The sequence below is a fragment of the Capra hircus genome, chromosome 10 (genome assembly GCF_001704415.2).
Source record: "Capra hircus breed San Clemente chromosome 10, ASM170441v1, whole genome shotgun sequence".
Taxonomy (NCBI): domain Eukaryota; kingdom Metazoa; phylum Chordata; class Mammalia; order Artiodactyla; family Bovidae; genus Capra; species Capra hircus.
The window spans coordinates 44,710,427-44,728,794 of NC_030817.1; the positions used below are offsets into that span (position 1 = coordinate 44,710,427).

General features: G+C 37.7%; 1 protein-coding gene across 1 annotated transcript in view; it reads left to right on the forward strand.

Moving 5' to 3' along the window:
* The window catches only part of TMOD3 (tropomodulin 3), a 98,187-nt gene that overhangs the window by 71,966 nt on the left and 7,853 nt on the right, over positions 1-18,368 (forward strand). The window contains exons 4-9 of the mRNA XM_018054203.1: positions 8,295-8,417; positions 9,625-9,714; positions 11,629-11,759; positions 13,463-13,570; positions 16,242-16,385; positions 17,929-18,073. Of these exons, the coding sequence (XP_017909692.1) occupies positions 8,295-8,417; positions 9,625-9,714; positions 11,629-11,759; positions 13,463-13,570; positions 16,242-16,385; positions 17,929-18,073 (741 nt within the window). The remainder of the gene's footprint in view (positions 1-8,294; positions 8,418-9,624; positions 9,715-11,628; positions 11,760-13,462; positions 13,571-16,241; positions 16,386-17,928; positions 18,074-18,368) is intronic.

Below are 18,368 nucleotides of genomic sequence, written 5' to 3' on the forward strand. Positions count from 1 at the left end.
AAATGGCAACCCACTCCAGTATTCTTGCCTGGAGAATCCCATGGACAGAGGAACCTTGCGGGCTACAGTCCAAGGGGTCGCAAGAGTCGGACACGACTGAGTGACTTTCAATTCACTACTGCCATAGAGATAGGGATTTGAGTTGAAATGTCCACTGCTAAAGGGTTAAGTTTGATAAACCACCAGTTTATTGGAAAAATTACTGGGTTGAGAGTTTGGGAACCCGTGTTCTTGTGCTCACTCTGCCATGTAACTTTGAACCAGGGTATTTAGGTTATAGTTTATACAATGAGGTAACTGAGCTGGAGGTGATCACCAAATTATTCAGTAAATTGAATTGCCTGTTATGAGCAAGGCAAGAGTGTGGGATTGGACCAGAACATTGGAAAGCTCACAGAGGACAGACAGACATGCCAAATATGTAAGTGTAGCTATAGTGAAATGTTCAGGGAATTAAGGGAGCACAGTACTTCATCTGGTTCAGTATTGGGACAAATGTTTTCTGTTTAACAACCATTCACAAATCCTTTCTTTCTTGCTGGCAGAATCCATCTCTGAAATAGACTGAAAAGGCCAGATGTTGCTTTTCTAGCTACTCTTGCAGGGAGGCATGGCCCCAGTGCTGGTCAGTGAGACCAGCGGAGGAATCTGTCACAGTTTTCCTTAACAACAGTTAGCAGTTGAGAAAGTTCCCTTCCTTCCTGTCATGACTTTGCTGCATGAGGTTGTGATATGTAGTGTTACAAAGATCATCTTGAAACTAATGGCCTGAGAACAAAGGCCTACATGCTGGTTATAGTCAAAGAGAAAATATAGCCTGAATTTTTTATGTCAACATTGAGCTACTGAACTAAACCTTCAGCCACCTCCCTGTGGAGTTATTAAATGAGATAAAAATACTGTTCGAACCCTTGGTGCTTTGAGAGTGATCTGTAGATCACTGGTCACCTGGGAGGCTGGTTAGAAATACAGGTTCTTAGTGCTTGCGTCAGACCTACTGCATGAGTCTGCACTTTAATAAGATCACTAGATGGATGACGTGCATGTTAAAGCTTGAGAAGCGCCAGTTTAAACCACTTTGAATTGGGTATTCTGTTACATGCAGTTGAAAGGTTCCTTACTATTATAAGTGAATTATAGTTTGCTAAAAAGACTTCTAATTCAGATGTAGGAAGTTGCAAGAAATTTCTTATTCTCACCAAAACAAGCAATATAAACTACATAATCACAGTTTTAAAAAAAAAAATACCAGAGAGCTTGAAGACACAAATCTTAGTCACTCCAGAAAGTGGTAAGTCTTCCATAAGAGAAGTGACCCTCTCTCTGCCGTCTTTCCTGACTGAAATATAGGGAAAAGGCAGAAAGCACCATAGAGAGGAATAAGGAGAATTTTTAAATTTCTAATGGCTGTGTATGGGCTAACATGATAGAGTGTAAACCAGTGAAGTTATAGTCTATATAACTAAATGGCTTATGATTTTAAAGTTCGGTCCACTAGAACTTCCTGCCATGATGGAAATGTTCAGGATCTGTGCTAACCAGTGTGGCAGCTACTAGCCAGATGTAGCTAGTGTGACTGAGAAGCTGAATTTTTATTTTAATTAATTTAAGCCTAGTCACATGTGGCCAGTGGCTACCATGCTGGACAGTGCACTGCGTGAGACAGAGTGAGACTGCACTGCCCTTTAGGTCTTCGTCTAGTGTTAGGGATCCTACTGCAAGAACGAAGGCAGGGAAGCACAGCTAAGAGAAAACTCCTGAGGCATGATTTTAGCTCAGGAGATTGAGAGAAAGAGAGAGGAGAAATGAGAGAAATCCCCTTCAGCCCACCTCCACCTTCACAAAGTGTAGAGCAGACAACACGAGAGCAGGGCTGAAAGAAGCAGGCATCTCAGAGCTCTCAAAATCTCACCGGAGCTCTAATGCCAGGCCTTGCTGAAGATTAAGTCCTGATCTTTCCTCAAGCGAGGAAATCAATCAAACTAAAGTTGCAACAAAAAGCCCAAGTCCAGCTCAACTGTAAAGCATATAACTTCAGTCTTGACCTGAGGGGCATTCCCCTTTCTGGGGACAAATATCATTTCCTTTAGTCTCTGCTATACTTTTCTATAAAAATGCCCAATACAAAATCAAAGATCTTAAGACATGTGTGGCCCATAATCAAGGAGACAGTCAATAGAAGACCCAGAGGTGATCCAGATATTGGTGTTATGAGTCAGAAACTTTGTGACAGAAATACCAGATCTGGTGGACAAGGTGCGCTACATGTATGAACAGATGAGGAATTTCAGCAGAAAAATGAAAACTGTTTTTATTTTGTTTCTTTTTTTAATAAGAAATGGAAATACTAAAAAATAAGAAATATAATATCAGAAATTAAGATATTTTAGATGGGCTTAGCTGAAAATACCTGACAAGCTTTGGCCAGATTCCTGGGAGCAGTGTGCATTGTGGGAGGTTTCCTTATGAGTTACACTGATTGCTGTTTACCTTGAATAAGAATAAACAACACTCACTGCCCTGATTATTAAGCCCACAAATATTTCTTTTGATAGAACACTGCATAGATTTACCAGCCACATGGCCTCATATTTTCCTGGTAATTTTCTGATAGAAAAGAAAATAACTGAACTTCTGTGAAGACACACCTGTGAAGGCCTTCCTAGATTCAGTTCAGTTCAGTTGCTCAGTTGTGTCCGACTCTGTGACCGCATGAATCGCAGCACGCCAGGCCTCCCTGTCCATCACCAGCTCCCAGAGTTCACTCAGACTCACATCCATCGAGTCAGTGATGCCATCCAACCATCTCATCCTCTGTCGTCCCCTTTTCCTCCTGCCCCCAATCCCTCCCAGCATCAGAGTCTTTTCCAATGAGTCAACTCTTTGCGTGAGGTGGCCAGAGTATTGGAGTTTCAGCTTTAGCATCATTCCTTCCAAAGAAATCCCAGGGCTGATCTCCTTCAGAATGGACTGGTTGGATCTCCTTGCAGTCCAAGGGACTCTCAAGAGTCTTCTCCAACACCACAGTTCAAAAGCATCAATTCTTTGGTGCTCAGCCTTCTTCACAGTCCAACTCTCACATCCATACATGACTACTGGAAAAACCATAGCCTTGACTAGACGGACCTTTGTTGGCAAAGTAATGTCTATGCTTTTGAATATGCTATCTAGGTTGGTCATAACTTTTCTTCCAAGGAGTAAGCTTCTTTTAATTTCATGGCTGCAGTCACCATCTGCAGTGATTTTGGAGCCCCCCAAAATAAAGTCTGACACTGTTTCCACTGTTTCCCCACCTATTTCCCATGAAGTGATGGGACCAGATGCCATGATCTTCGTTTTCTGAATGTTGAGCTTTAAGCCAACTTTTTCACTCTCCTCTTTCACTTTCATAATTTTTACCTCTCTCAGGAAGTAAATGAGAGGCAGTCTTGGTAACTTGGTCCCACTGTGTGTAAGTATATCTTGTTTGGTCAGCTTGTGCTGCAGGGTTTTTTTATTTGTTTTTTTTTTTTTTTACTTTATTTACTTTACAGTTCTGTATTGGTTTTGCCATACATTGACATGAATCTACCACGGGTGTACATGTGTTCCCAAACATGAACCCCCCTCCCACCTCCCTCCCCATAACATCTCTCTGGGTCATCCCCGTGTTCCAGCCCCAAGCATGCTGTATCCTGCATCTGACATAGACTGGTGATTTGATTCTTACATGATATTATACATGTTTCAATGCCATTCTCCCAAATCATCTCACCCTCTCCCTCTCCCTCTGAGTCCAAAAGTCTGCTCTACACATCTGTGTCTCTTTTGCTGTCTTGCATACAGAGTCATCATTTCCATCTTTCTAAATTCCATATATATGTGTTAGTATACTGTGTTGGTGGTTTTTTTTTATGCTTTTTTTTTTAATTTTTATTTTTACTTTATTTTGCTTTACAATACTGTATTGGTTTTGCCATACATTGACATGAATCCAGCACGGGTGTATATGCGTTCCCAAACATGAACACCCCTCCCACCTCCCTCCCCTTTCCATCTCTCTGGGTCATCACCGTGCACCAGCCCCAAGCATGCTGTATCCTGCATCAGACATAGACTGGCGATTCGATTCTTACATGGTAGTATACATGTTACAATGCCATTCTCTCAAATCATCCCACCCTCTCCCTCAGAGTCCAAAAGTCCGTTATACACATCTGTGTCTTTTTTGCTGTCTTGCATACAAGGTCGTCATTGCCATCTTTCTAAATTCCATATATATGTGTTAGTATACTGTATTGGTGTTTTTCTTTCTGGCTTACTTCACTCTGTATAATCGGCTCCAGTTTCATCCATCTCATCAGAACTGATTCAAATGAATTCTTTTTAACGGCTGAGTAATACTCCATTGTGTATATGTACCACAGCTTTCTTATCCATTCATCTGCTGATGGACATCTAGGTTGTTTCCATGTCCTGGCTATTATAAACAGTGCTGCGATGAACATTGGGGTACATGTGTCTCTTTCAATTCTGGTTTCCTCGGTGTGTATGCCCAGCAGTGGGATTGCTGTGTCATAAGGCAGTTCTATTTGCAATTTTTTAAGGAATCTCCGCACTGTTCTCCATAGTGGCTATACTAGTTTGCATTCCCACCAACAGTGTAGGAGGGTTCCCTTTTCTCCACACCCTCTCCAACATTTATTGCTTGCAGATTTTTGGATCGCAGACATTCTGACTGGTGTGAAGTGGTACCTCATTGTAGTTTTGATTTGCATTTCTCTAATAATGAGTGATGTTGAGCATCTTTTCATGTGTTTGTTAGCCATCCACATGTCTTCTTTGGAGAAATGTCTGTTTGGTTCTTTGGCCCATTTTTTGATTGGGTCGTTTATTTTTCTGGAATTGAGCTGCATAAGTTGCTTGTATATTTTTGAGATTAGTTGTTTGTCAGTTGCTTCATTTGCTATTATTTTCTCCCATTCAGAAGTCTGTCTTTTCACCTTGCTTATATTTTCCTTTGTTGTGCAAAGCTTTTAATTTTAATTAGATCCCATTTGTTTATTTTTGCTTTTATTTCCAGAATTCTGGGAGGTGGATCATAGAGGATCCTGCTGTGGTTTATGTTGGAGAGTGTTTTGCCTATGTTCTCCTCTAACAGTTTTATAGTTTCTAGTCTTACATTTAGATCTTTAATCCATTTTGAGTTTTTTTTGTGTGCGGTGTTAGAAAGTGCTCTAGTTTCATTCTTTTACAAGTGGTTGACCAGTTTTCCCAGCACCACTTGTTAAAAGAGATTGTCTGCTCCATTGTATATTCTTGCCTCCTTTGTCAAAGATAAGGTGTCCATATGTGTGTGGATTTATCTCTGGGCTTTCTATTTTGTTCCATTGATCTATATTTTTGTCTTTGTGCCAGTACCATACTGTCTTGATGACTGTGGCTTCGTAGTAGAGCCTGAAGTCAGGCAAGTTGATTCCTCCAGTTCCATTCTTCTTTCTCAAGATTGCTTTGGCTATTTGAGGTTTTTTGTATTTCCATACAAATCTTGAAATTATTTGTTCTAGTTCTGTGAAAAATATGGCTGGTAGCTTGATAGGGATTGCATTGAATTTGTAAATTGCTTTGGGTAGTATACTCATTTTCATTATATTGATTCTTCTGATCCATGAACATGGTATATTTCCCCATCTGTTAGTGTCCTCTTTGATTTCTTTCATCAGTGTTTTATAGTTTTCTGTATATAGGTCTTTAGTTTCTTTAGGTAGATATATTCCTAAGTATTTTATTCTTTTTGTTGCAATGGTGAATGGAATTGTTTCCTTAATTTCTTTTTCTACTTTCTCATTATTAGTGTATAGGAATGCAAGGGATTTCTGTGTGTTGATTTTATATCCTGCAACTTTACTATATTCATTAATTAGCTCTAGTAATTTTCTGGTAGAGTCTTTAGGGTTTTCTATGTAGAGGATCATGTCATCTGCAAACAGTGAGAGTTTTACTTCTTCTTTTCCAATTTGGATTCCTTTTATTTCTTTTTCTGCTCTGATTGCTGTGGCCAAAACTTCCAAAACTATGTTGAATAGTAGCAGTGAAAGTGGACACCCTGTCTTGTTCCTGACTTTAGGGGAAATGCTTTCAATTTTTCACCATTGAGGATAATGTTTGCTGTGGGTTTGTCATATATAGCTTTTATTATGTTGAGGTATGTTCCTTCTATTCCTGCTTTCTGGAGAGTTTTTATCATAAATGGGTGTTGAATTTTGTCAAAGGCCTTCTCTGCATCTATTGAGATAATCATATGGCTTTTTTTTTTCAATTTGTTAATGTGGATTACATTGATTGATTTGCGGATGTTGAAGAATCCTTGCATCCCTGGGATAAATCCTACTTGGTCATGGTATATGATCTTCTTAATGTGTTGTTGGATTCTGATTGCTAGAATTTTGTTGAGGATTTTGCATCTATGTTCATCAGTGATATTGGCCTGTAGTTTTCTTTTTTTGTAGCATCTTTGTCAGGTTTTGGTATTAGGGTGATAGTGGCCTCATAGAATGAGTTTGGAAGTTTACCTTCTCTGCAATTTTCTGGAAGAGTTTGAGTAGGATAGGTGTTAGCTCTTCTCGAAATTTTTGGTAGAATTCAGCTGTGAAGCTGTCTGGACCTGGGCTTTTGTTTGCTGGAAGATTTCTGATTACAGTTTCAATTTCCGTGCTTGTGATGGGTCTGGTAAGATTTTCTATTTCTTCCTGGTTCAGTTTTGGAAAGCTGTACTTTTCTAAGAATTAGTCCATTTCTTCCACGTTGTCCATTTTATTGGCATATAATTGCTGATAGTAGTCTCTTATGATCCTTTGTATTTCTGTGTTGTCTGTTGTGATCTCTCCATTTTCATTTCTAATTTTATTGATTTGATTTTTCTCTCTTTGCTTCTTGATGAGTCTGGCTAATGGTTTGTCAATTTTATTTATCCTTTCAAAGAACCAGCTTTTGGCTTTGTTGATTTTTGCTATGGTCTCTTGTGCTGCAGTTTTATCATTATCATTTTCCCTTCCCTTCACATTTTCATTTTTTCATTGAACATATGGTAATAAAATATCAAATTTTCAAATACCAAGAACTATAGGTTTCTAGAAAAACTATTTTCTTAAGTAACCTTGTTACTGTCCATCAAGGCTTAGAAGAACAGTGCCAGAAGGTTTTAGATGACCACTCAGTACATACAGAAATCTCTTTTCAATTAGAACTTAAATTTTTGGAAGTTTTAAAAAATGTATTTATTTATTTTTGGCTGCATTGGATCTTTGCTGTGCAAGGGCTTTCTCTAGTTGGGGCAAGTGGGACGACTCTTCCTTGTGGTGCACAGGCTTCTCACTGCGGTGGCTTCTCTTGTTGCAGAGCCCAGGCTCTGGGGCTCAAGGGCTTCAGTAGTTTGGTATACAGGCTTAGCTGCTCTCTGCCACGTGGCATCTTCCTCAACACTGAACACGTGTTCCCTGCATTGGCAGGCAGATTCTTAACCACTGCACCACCAGGGAAGTCCAAATTTTTGGAAGTTGAATTGCCTCTGCCGTCCCTCAAGGGACTCTACCAGTTCTTGGCTTAAGAGTAAGCAAGTGAATTGTTTTATTTCCTTAATCTGTTCATAGATTTTTTTATGATTTAGTTTTTTTTTTTAATATTTGTACAATGGCTCATTATTACTCCAAAAAGCATCTTCCCTGGTGGCTCAGAGGTTAAAGTGTCTGCCTCCAATGCAGGAGACCTGGGTTCGATCCCTGGGTTGGGAAGATCCCCTGGAGAAGGAAATGGCAACCCACTCCAGTATTCTTGCCTGGAGAATCCCATGGGTGGAGAAGCCTGGTGGGCTACAGTCCACATGGTCGCAAAGAGTCGGACATGACTGAGCACCTTCATTTACTCCAAAAAGAGCCTACTTTACTTTCACAAATGGGATCAGTTCATTTTTTTTTTTGGTTCTGACTCTTATGGCCAGAATATTGCATTGGAAACTTATAAATACATGCTGAAGATGAAACAGTTATTGTAGATGATAATTTTTTTTTTGCTTTCCTTATTTATTTTTTAAGTTCTTAATTATATTTATTTTGGGGGGTATCACTGATTTAAAATGCTGTGATAGCTTCAGGTGAACAACAAAGGGACTCAGCCATACATATATATGTTGTAGATGTTAATCTTGATTTTTTCTTTCAGCTTCAGTTGTACATACTTCTAATAATTTCTGTTAGAACAAAATGGGTAATGAGTTACTAGCAGTAATAGTGAAATTAACAAACTGCTTTATTTTACAGGGAAAATATTCATCCCCAAACAGAAACCTGTACAGACTTTTACAGAAGAAAAAGTATCACTTGATCCAGAACTAGAAGAAGCTTTGACAAGTGCTTCTGATACAGAATTGTGTGACCTCGCAGGTATCTCCTAAAATAAACTAATTTGTGAGTGAGAATAGAGGGGTAAATGCCAACACACACCTGTATTCACTACACAAATGCTGTCTTTGCCTAGCGAAGTGCTCCTGAATATGTAACCATATATTTGGCTTTGTTTTTAACACTATAAATCTGACATAAAGGATTTTGTTTTTTTAATTCTCTTAGTGATCAAATTTTAATGTTAATGGAATTTATTGATTATTGGATGTCTTTTTTCCCCCTTCTTGCCATCTTTGAAAGTCTTTATAAAAGACTTTCATCAGCCAGTGCTCAGCTAAAAGCCATCTCCAAGGTCAACTGCTATCCCATTTTATCAGAAGACCCAGAAATGGGTAACTTGAAATTAGATAAAATAGTCAGTCCTGAGCTATCATCCCACTTTCCTAACTTTTCTGCAGTGAGATGGAACTCCAAACCTCCCTGTGATTTTTCACTACCCATTTCTTATCTGGACCAGTGTCTGCCCCCAGCTACCTCCACCAACACCCATTTTCCTAGACAGAAAAATATGATGCCTGGGAAGATCTTAGTACCAAATAACCCCAAGAATTAACAAGAGGACAGTCAGGGTGTGGTACCACAACTGGAGCAGGTATCTTATTCCCTGGGGGGCTGAGGACTGATGAATTTGTAAACAGTACACTCATCAGAGTGGAATGGGCCAGTACAGTGGTAGCTTCTGCCTCATTTGTGCAAAAGGGCAGCAAAACAAAACCACATTTATTTCTAGTCCTAAGGGATGTGATTTTAATCTTAAATGTGAGAATTCATCTGTACTTTCTAGTACGCTGCTCTCAGCTGAAGTACAAATGTAAATTAATATTAACAGTCAAGGTTAAGTTGAAAAATCTGGTTTTTATCTCATTCTGTTTGGAGAAACATTGTGAGAAGGGTGGATGGATAGCAGTAGATCATGTCCATTTTCTCTCTTGGCCACCAGATGGAGCTAAGCACAGGTTTACATTTAGGGTCAAGCTGGCTCCAGCTGCGTATAAATTCAGAAGTGGGGAGAAAGTACAAGGGTATTGATAAGAAAGAGATTGTAGGGGATTTTTTTTAATCATGTTGTCTCCTTTTTGGGGCTACAAAATGTGTGTTTAATTGAATATGAAAATGTCTAGAGAATATTAAAATCATTGATAGAAATTTGGGGGTATAAAATAACATTCTTTTTCTATATTTATAGCTATTCTTGGGATGCACAATTTGATAACAAATACACAGTTCTGCAACATAGTGGGAAGTAGTAATGGTGTCGACCAAGAACATTTTTCAAGTAAGAACTTACAAAGCTTTGTGAATTTTAATCTTTTGTTAATTATGTTTTGTTTCCTCCATGTAATAACTTCAGTATTTGCATGCCAAATGTTACGTATGTGTGCTGGAATCCTGAGATTCCAGTTATATGGTATTGACAATAGAAAGTCATTGAAAATAGAATATTAAATATTGTATGCTTAATGTGTCAGCAGACATAATAGGAACCACTCTCACCTTACTAAATAATGCTAATGGTAGATGCTATAGAAACCAGTCTAACTTGGCTTTAATTGACATTTTGTTTTCAGTGTTCCTAATTTTCAGGAAATCTACAACAGTGCTGACAAAGAAACTATATTATAAAATCAGATTCAGGAGAAAGCAAAGAATTCTTCAGACCCTAAACCTTTTTGTCTGACGCAGTGTTAGACAGACTAAAGCAAAGCTTTTTTAAAATTTTATGTGTAAGACATTTTAAAACTACCAGATTGTGTAGTAAATTCAAACATGACTGAAGTGCACAAGAAGTAAGTGTCTCTGTTCACAGCCATCCTGCCTTCTACTTCCTGCACCACCACCCACCCTCAGCCATGACTATTAACGATTTGGAATGTATCCTTCCTGACTTCATGTTATGCTTATATAAACTTATATATGTACACATGTTATAAGTAATCTTTTTTTTTTTTTTAACAAAAATGGGATCATACAAGAGGTATTTTTTGTTACTTAGGTTTTCAGTAATAGTACTGCTGGCTTTTTTTTTTTTTTTGAATGCTTACCATGGGCCATGTTCTTCTGTGCACAGCTCTTGAATGTAAATTGTTCTCAATTCTCACAACAGTTCTGTGAAATAAGTATTATCATCTCTTATTTGCCTATGAAGGAGCTGAAGTTTTAGAATGATGAAACTAGCTTTAATATCCCAAGAACTCGGTGGTGAGGATTTTAATCTATGCTATATAATATATTGCTTAGCAACATATCACATTTCCTAGTGAGTGCATATAGATTTACTTCATTCAAACATCTTTATAACATTCCATTTTATGAATGTTCTATAATTGGCCATTCTCCTGGGTTTTTTGGGGTTTTTTTTGCTCTTTATTGTGGAAATGTACAAGCATACATAATAAAAGAGGGAATAACATTTCCATTATCCTGCTTCAACTGTTTTTCACATCTTGCCAGCTCTGTTTCGTCCACTGACTGCCTCCTTCCCATCCATTCTATTTTGTTCCCTGAAATATTTTAAAGCAAATCCTGTTTGTTTATATTACTTCACCCATTTCCATATGTGTCTCTCACAAAGGCTCTTCTTGTAACATAACCACAATGCCATTATCAAACTTAAAGATTTTGAGTAATTCTTTCATGTCATCCAATAACTAGTCCATGTTCAGATTTTCTGTATTCTCTCAAAAATATCATTACACAGCTGGTTTATTCAAATCAGGATCCAGAAGGGTCACACATTGCATTTGGTTGTCATTTTTTTTTCAGTTCTTCTTAATTTCTTAACAGTTGTTAAGATTTTTGTCATATTAGAACTTTATCTTGAACATTGCTAAAAGTAAATGGGATCACCATTTGTGTCAGCTTGTATCAGCAATTATATTTTTGTGATAAAGATATCTTGTAATACACCAGGAAGTAAGAGGCAGTGAAAATACTCATTTTTGAAGGCTGATACATTGCAAACAAATTAAATGTTGAATTATGTTTGGTACTTATATTCAGTAAAATTTTATTTCAGTGCTTTGTATGTCAGCACATAAATGATCTTTTAGAAATTTGGGGGAAAAAACTTATAAATTAGTTCTACTGAATGTGTGTGTGTGTTTGTGCTATGTGTTTCCAAGTTAATATATGCTCTCATTCTAATAGTGTCAATCAGTGAAATGCCTGCTCTTTCCATTTGTTACTGCAGATGTGGTAAAAGGGGAAAAGATTCTTCCAGTATTTGATGAGCCCCCAAATCCAACCAATGTTGAAGAAAGTTTAAAGAGGATTAAAGAAAATGATGCTTGTCTTGTTGAAGTTAATTTGAATAATATAAAGGTAGGTGTGATAAGCAGGCAGAAAACTGTTTTGAGTTGCTTTGACTCAGTTGGATCTAGGCTGAGAGCTGGGTAGTTTTGATATAGGCTGATCCCTTCTACGTAATGGTGAAGTTTTTACTTCTTAGTAGTATGCTAACAGAGATTTCTTCAATTTTAGAAGTTAAGATGTAACAGTATTTTCTGATTTACTTTTTAAAGGCTATCATATATTAATAGAAATATAAACTCTGTCTATATGTCTTGGGCTTCTGAAGTACTGCCCCCTTATAATAGCGTTTTAGTCTTTCAGTTTTTGTCTTTTTAATCAGGTCCCTTGAAATATAATGTAGATGTCGTGAAATTCTCCCTGTCTAGTGTGCACTTCTGTGAGTTAAAGCAAATGCATACAGTTGCGCCACCACCGTCAGATGTAGAACATGTCACACCCCTTTGTCATCATTCCTGCCACCAGCTCCAGCCCCTGACAACCATGGATCTGTTTTCTTTCCATTATCGTTTTGCTTTCTGCAGAATTTCATATAAACGGAGTCATATAGTGTGTAGCCATTGAGTCTGGTTTCTTCGCTTAGCATAATGCTGTGAGAGTCATCCGTGCTGTTGCATGTCTCAGTGGTTTGCTGTTTTGTTGCTGAACAGTATTTCTTTGGATGTGCCGCGGTTTGTGTGTCCATTCACCAGCTGATAGACTTAAGAGACTTAAGAGTTGCTTCCAGTTTGGGGTAATTGTAAATAAAGCCACTATACACATTCACATACAAGTTTTTGTGTGAATATGTGTTTTCATTTCTCTTGATTACACACCCAGAAGTGGGCTTTATAGGATCTTACTGGAATTTTTAAAATGCAACTCTTCCATGAAGTAAAGAAAGAAGAAATGAGTTAGGAGAGCATAGGGATAATTAATTACCAAAGAGTAAACTCAGATGATCTCTTAGGTATTATTAGCCATTGCATAATAGCCTTGTTACAGATTCCTCATTTTAAATGTTAATTTATCTGAATTGAAGGCAGAGAGAACATCTGGAAATTACAGGACCCTAGGGAATTAGACCTCTGTGCTCTTTCTGTGGGTGTTCCTTCCTGTGAGTGGAGGCAGGAAAGCCTTGGAAAAAGCTAATGTGCCTAGTTGATCACTAATCTTTTTTTTTTTTTAATTTAGTTCTCATGTATCTTGGTCTCTAAATCAATAGTAATGATCTGAAAATAACCAGGCTACAGGAAGTTGAAGTCTTGATACTAAGAGGAAAAACAGATGTCTCCTAAAACTGTCTCTTCCTCATTTCAAGTTAATCTCTCTTAACACCTTACAGCTTGTGACTGAGAATAGTATGTCATCTGCCTCAGAAATCACTATACGTAGATTCCCACATCTTTCTCTTTGTAGAAAAATGGAACCATTTTAAATACTCATAATACAAATAATTAAAAAGAGAATAGTGAGAATTTTCTTTAACCTCGTGCTAGAGAAGCAGTGATGTATGCTTTGCTCTTTGCCAACAGTTTGTGCAAATATACCGTACTAGAAAAGTCAAAGAGATGAGGTGGCTAAGTTGTTAGTTTTCATTTGTAGGCCAGTGGTTATATGTTACATAACTTCTGAGTACATTTTAAGCAAAAGAGAAAGTAGAGATGTCTTTGATTATTGGACTGAATTTACTGAAAACTAAAATGTAATAATGTTTCACATTTTTGTCTTTCAAGAATATCCCAATTCCAACCCTAAAAGATTTTGCGAAGGCTTTGGAAACCAACACACATGTGAAATATTTCAGTCTTGCAGCCACCCGAAGCAATGACCCTGTTGCTATTGTAAGTAAGCTGTGACTAATAATGTTGAAATTATGACTGTGCAATACCAGGATATGTTACAAAGGTGATTAAACTGGTTTTATAAAAAGATGTATTTAACTGTACTGCAATAAAAAATAAATAATTTTAGTGTAGTTTAAAAAATTCTGTGTTCTAAGAGCTACTGTTAGTAACCATGATGTTCAGCAGTCAATAAAAGCAAGTATCAGTTTAAAAAATTTTTTTTACTCTTTTCAATTTCTGATTACTCACTGTTAGGCAATACGTTATTTACTCTCCTTTTATATTTATTTTTTCCATGTATTTCCCTTCTTTGAAAATTTTAAAACATGAATGGAGTCATGCAGTGTAAGCTGTTCTGCAACTAAATTTTTTACTTTAATATATCTTAGAGGTCTTTTCATATCAGCATATGAAGTTCTACATCATTCTTTTAAACCTGTAGAGGGTTCCATTTATGGATCTACAGTGTTGGGTTTTTATCGATGCTTTTTATGTGTCTGTTGAAGTGATCATGTGGTTTTTCTCCTTTATTCAATTAATATATATTACATTGCTTAATTTTTGTATGTTTAATCAGTTTTGCATTTCTGGGGGAAGTCCCACTTGACAATGATATAAACCCTTTTCTTCTTGACTTTGAGGGTATCAGTCCATTTCATTCTCCTCCTACCTGCTTGGGCATTCTTCCTCTGGTCCCTAAACTGTTTCCTTCTCATCTCCCCAGCATCTGAACCTCTAAACGGCTCAGAGCTTGGCCCTAGTCCCTGTTCTTTTCTTCATCTACACTCACTTTCTGGGTGATCTCATTCTGTTTCATTGCTATATATTATCCATGTATGCCAGTGACTCCCAACATTATTATCTCCAGTTCATACCTCTCCCCTGAACTCCAAACCCATGTTCAGCTTCTCCTTAACAGCTTTACTTGGATGTCTAACAGACGTCTCAGACCGAAATCCCAAACCAGACTCCTGACTTCCATCCCATACCTGCCTCTCTCACGCTCTTCCCTATCTCACTAAATGGAAACGCCATTCTTACATTTGCTCAAGTCAGGATAATAATGGAGTGACTTCCCTTTCTCACAACCTTAAATGTATATCCCACTCTGTCTTCAAATATTTCCTTTATATCCAGCCACTTCTCACCATCTTCACCACCACCACCCTGGTCCAAGCCACTGTCTTCTTTAATCTGGATTATGGCAGTGGCCTCCTAACTTAACTGCATGCTTCCACCTTACTATCCCAGAGCCAGCTCTTTATACAGCATCACAAGTGACTCTTAAAACTTAAATGATTTCATTCCTATACTCAGAAGCCTCCAGCAGATCCCTGTCTCACTAAGTAAAAATCAGATTCTTTCAGTGGCCTAGTAAGGCCTTAGCTGAGGAGACTCACCTCCTTTCTTGCTGTTTCTTTCATTTTATTCCAGCTGTACAGCCTCCTTGCTCCTGTTTCCCTAAAGATGCTCCACATAGTTTCACTTCATCACCTAAATTATTTGAGTCCTTGCTCAGATGTCCCCCTCCAGGGGCAGCCTTTCCTGAGCCCTGTATATAAGATAGCAAGCCAGCTCTTCCCCCAACACTCCCCATCTACCCTGCTTTGCCTTTTTTTCCTACTCTATAGCCCTTTTTACCATTTGACATTATGTTTTGCTTTCTTATTTATTATCTGGGCCCCCCACTAAAATGTAAGTTCCATGAGGTAGAGACTTTTGTGTTTTACTTCAGAATCTATAGAGCAGTGCCTATCAAAAATAGGCTATTGGTAACATTTTAATAAATGTGGGTATGGATAGATGGATAAGGAATTTACCTCAGGTCACATGGCCAGTTGTTGCTAATAGGAAGTTCAGGAGTATAGATACCTGCCCCAAGTTCTTTATAGTGTGGCTGCCCCTGTTGCCTCTAACGACTTTAAGTTTGATCTTACCCCATGTTCTCTGGAGTTTGGCCTTTCTTTTGACCCCTCTGCAGGGCTATATTAATAATCTCACATTTATATTCTTCTGTTACCCATCTCCCCAGCCCTTCTCTTTCCTCTCTGCTCACTTAACAGGCTTTGTTAATTATTCAGTATAGTGTTTATTAAGCACTGGGTCAAATGCCTAGCACTGCCACATCCTGTGAGAAATTGTAATGCAGATGGAAGACAGTGTTCTCTGAGGTGGTGAATATTTAGTTAGGCCCTTCTTTTCCATAGTTCTTGTGCTCTAGCAGTTCCAGTTATTTGTGTCCTTTCAGTTCTTGCTTTGGAAATTAGTTCATAATTTCGCCTCATTTGGGCTTCACTGTAACCTAGCTGCAGCAGGACCCAAGTAAGAAAACTTGTTCCAGAGACATTGATGAAGTTATTCCTACACAGAGACTGAGAGAAAGTCTGAGAAACATGGGAGAAAGAAGCAAGAAGCAGAAGCATGAATAAATAGCAGTAGAGAGTGTTACCAATAGAGAATTACACATGACAACAAATTTAAAGTTTGGGACCAAGTGCATGTGAAAAGTAGATACAAATGAGATCTGGGAGGTGGCCTGTCAAGCTTAAACAATCTAATGAAAAACATTAAGGCAGCTGTATTGATTTATGTATTTCTTCAGGCTTGTTCAGTGTTTATTTACCAGGTGCTATCAAACTAATCTCCAGTTATTTTCTGTAATTTCCAGGCTTTTGCAGATATGCTAAGAGTGAACAAAAATTTGAAGAGCTTAAATATGGAATCCAACTTTATTACAGGAGTTGGGATTCTAGCACTGATTGATGCTTTGAAAGAGAATGAAACCCTGATGGAGCTGAAAATTGACAACCAGGTCAGTGGTCTACAGCAGCAGCTTTGAAGAAGCTGCAGCCCACACTCCCTGCAGAGCTTGGGGACTCAGGAGGCAGGCAAAAGGAAGGCTTTCCAGGGAGCCCTTGGGAAGGCAAAGGCCTGAAAAGGGATGAGAACTTTTGGGGCATCCAGAATCTTAATGTATAGAAAGGTATACAAGCAGCTCTCTCTGGTTGGTCTGTAGAGGATTGAGATCACTAGTGGTTTTGAACTAGAAGGATTCTTAAAGGTGACAGTCTGGCCTCAAAGTTTTCAGTTCTTAGGTAGCAATAGCCACATAATAACCTTTTTGTGGCTATAACATGTCAGTCCCAGACACGAGGTGAACAGAATAGTTGATGAAAAACAGAAAACTCCACTATCCAGGGTACCCTGAGGGCACAGCTTCTGTTCAGCCACATTGGGTGCTGACCCCCTAAGATATTGCTGGATCACCCAGAGCCAGGTGCACTTTTCTTTAGAGAAGTAGAGAAACACATGTTAGAAATGTTTCCATCCAGAGTGTAGTTAACTAAAAATAAAACAACATATACATTTGACTGAAATACTTCAGTTTATTTTATTTGAAAAGTGACTTGTTATTTTTTTAAAATATGTGGTAAATGACTCCCTCAATTCTTCAACATAAATAAATTTTGTAGATTATGAAGATAGAATTATATCTTCAAATTTAACCAGAATACTATTTAATCAGTTTCCAATCTTTTATTGAAATTTAATTCACATACCATATAATTTATAGAGTTGTATAACCATTACCACTGCCTAACTCCAGAACACTTCCATCACCCCAGAGAGAGATTCAAACCCACTAGCAGTCAATTCCTATTCACCTCTCCCACCAGCCTCTGGCAGCCACTGATCTACCTTCTGTCTCTATGCATTTGCCTGTTTTGGACAGTTCATATAAGTGGAGTTATGTAATACGCAGTCTATTGTGTCTGCTTTCTTTCACTTAGCAAAATGTTCTGGAGGTTTATTCATGTGGTAGTATGTTATCAGTATCTATTCTTTTTTTATGGTTGAAGAATCTATTATATTTGGATACTTTCCACTTTTTGGATTGTAGAAATGTGTTGCTATGAGCATTCAGGTGCAAATTCTTATGAATATGTTTTCATTTCTCATGGGTATATACCTAGGAGTATAATTGCTAGGTTACATGGTAACCCTGCACTTCACTTTTTGAGGAATAGCCAAATTGTTTTTCATAATAGCTGCACCATTTTACATTCCTGCCAGCCTGTCTGAGGCTCCTAATTTTTCCATATATCTTGCCAATACTTATTATTGTCCATCTTTTTGATTATAATCATCCTAGTGAGTATGAAGTGGTATCTCATTGTAATAATTCACATTTTTTTGATGTCTATATGACCATACATTAAACTTTTTTTTTCTCTTATATGTTGTAAGAATTGGGAAAATATTTTTAAAGAATCAGCATGTACATGAATGTCTTAGACTTGACTTATATTTTGAACTAGCTTATTAATACTATTCTTTATTTCTAATTATTCCAGAGGCAGCAGCTGGGGACAGCTGTAGAATTGGAAATGGCCAACATGCTTGAGGAAAATACCAATATCCTTAAATTTGGATATCAGTTTACTCAGCAAGGACCCCGAACCAGGGCAGCTAATGCAATAACAAAAAACAATGACTTAGGTAAGACATACTTAGTATGAAATCAAAATTCTGAACAGTAATATTAAGCTAATGTATTAGAGGAACTTTGTTTTTAATAAGTTTTTACACAGGATTTGAAGTTCTTTTAATATTGACTGAATGAGAGTTCGGTTTAAATGAAGTTTTATTTAGGTTAGTGGATGAGAACCTACTTTGTAACTTTTAGTGAAATATGAAATAGTTTTCTACAACAGATACTTTGTTTCAGTTATAAGTTGCCTCTTGGAGCTATTAAAACAAAGATTTCAACATTATAGGAAAATTTTGCCCTTTT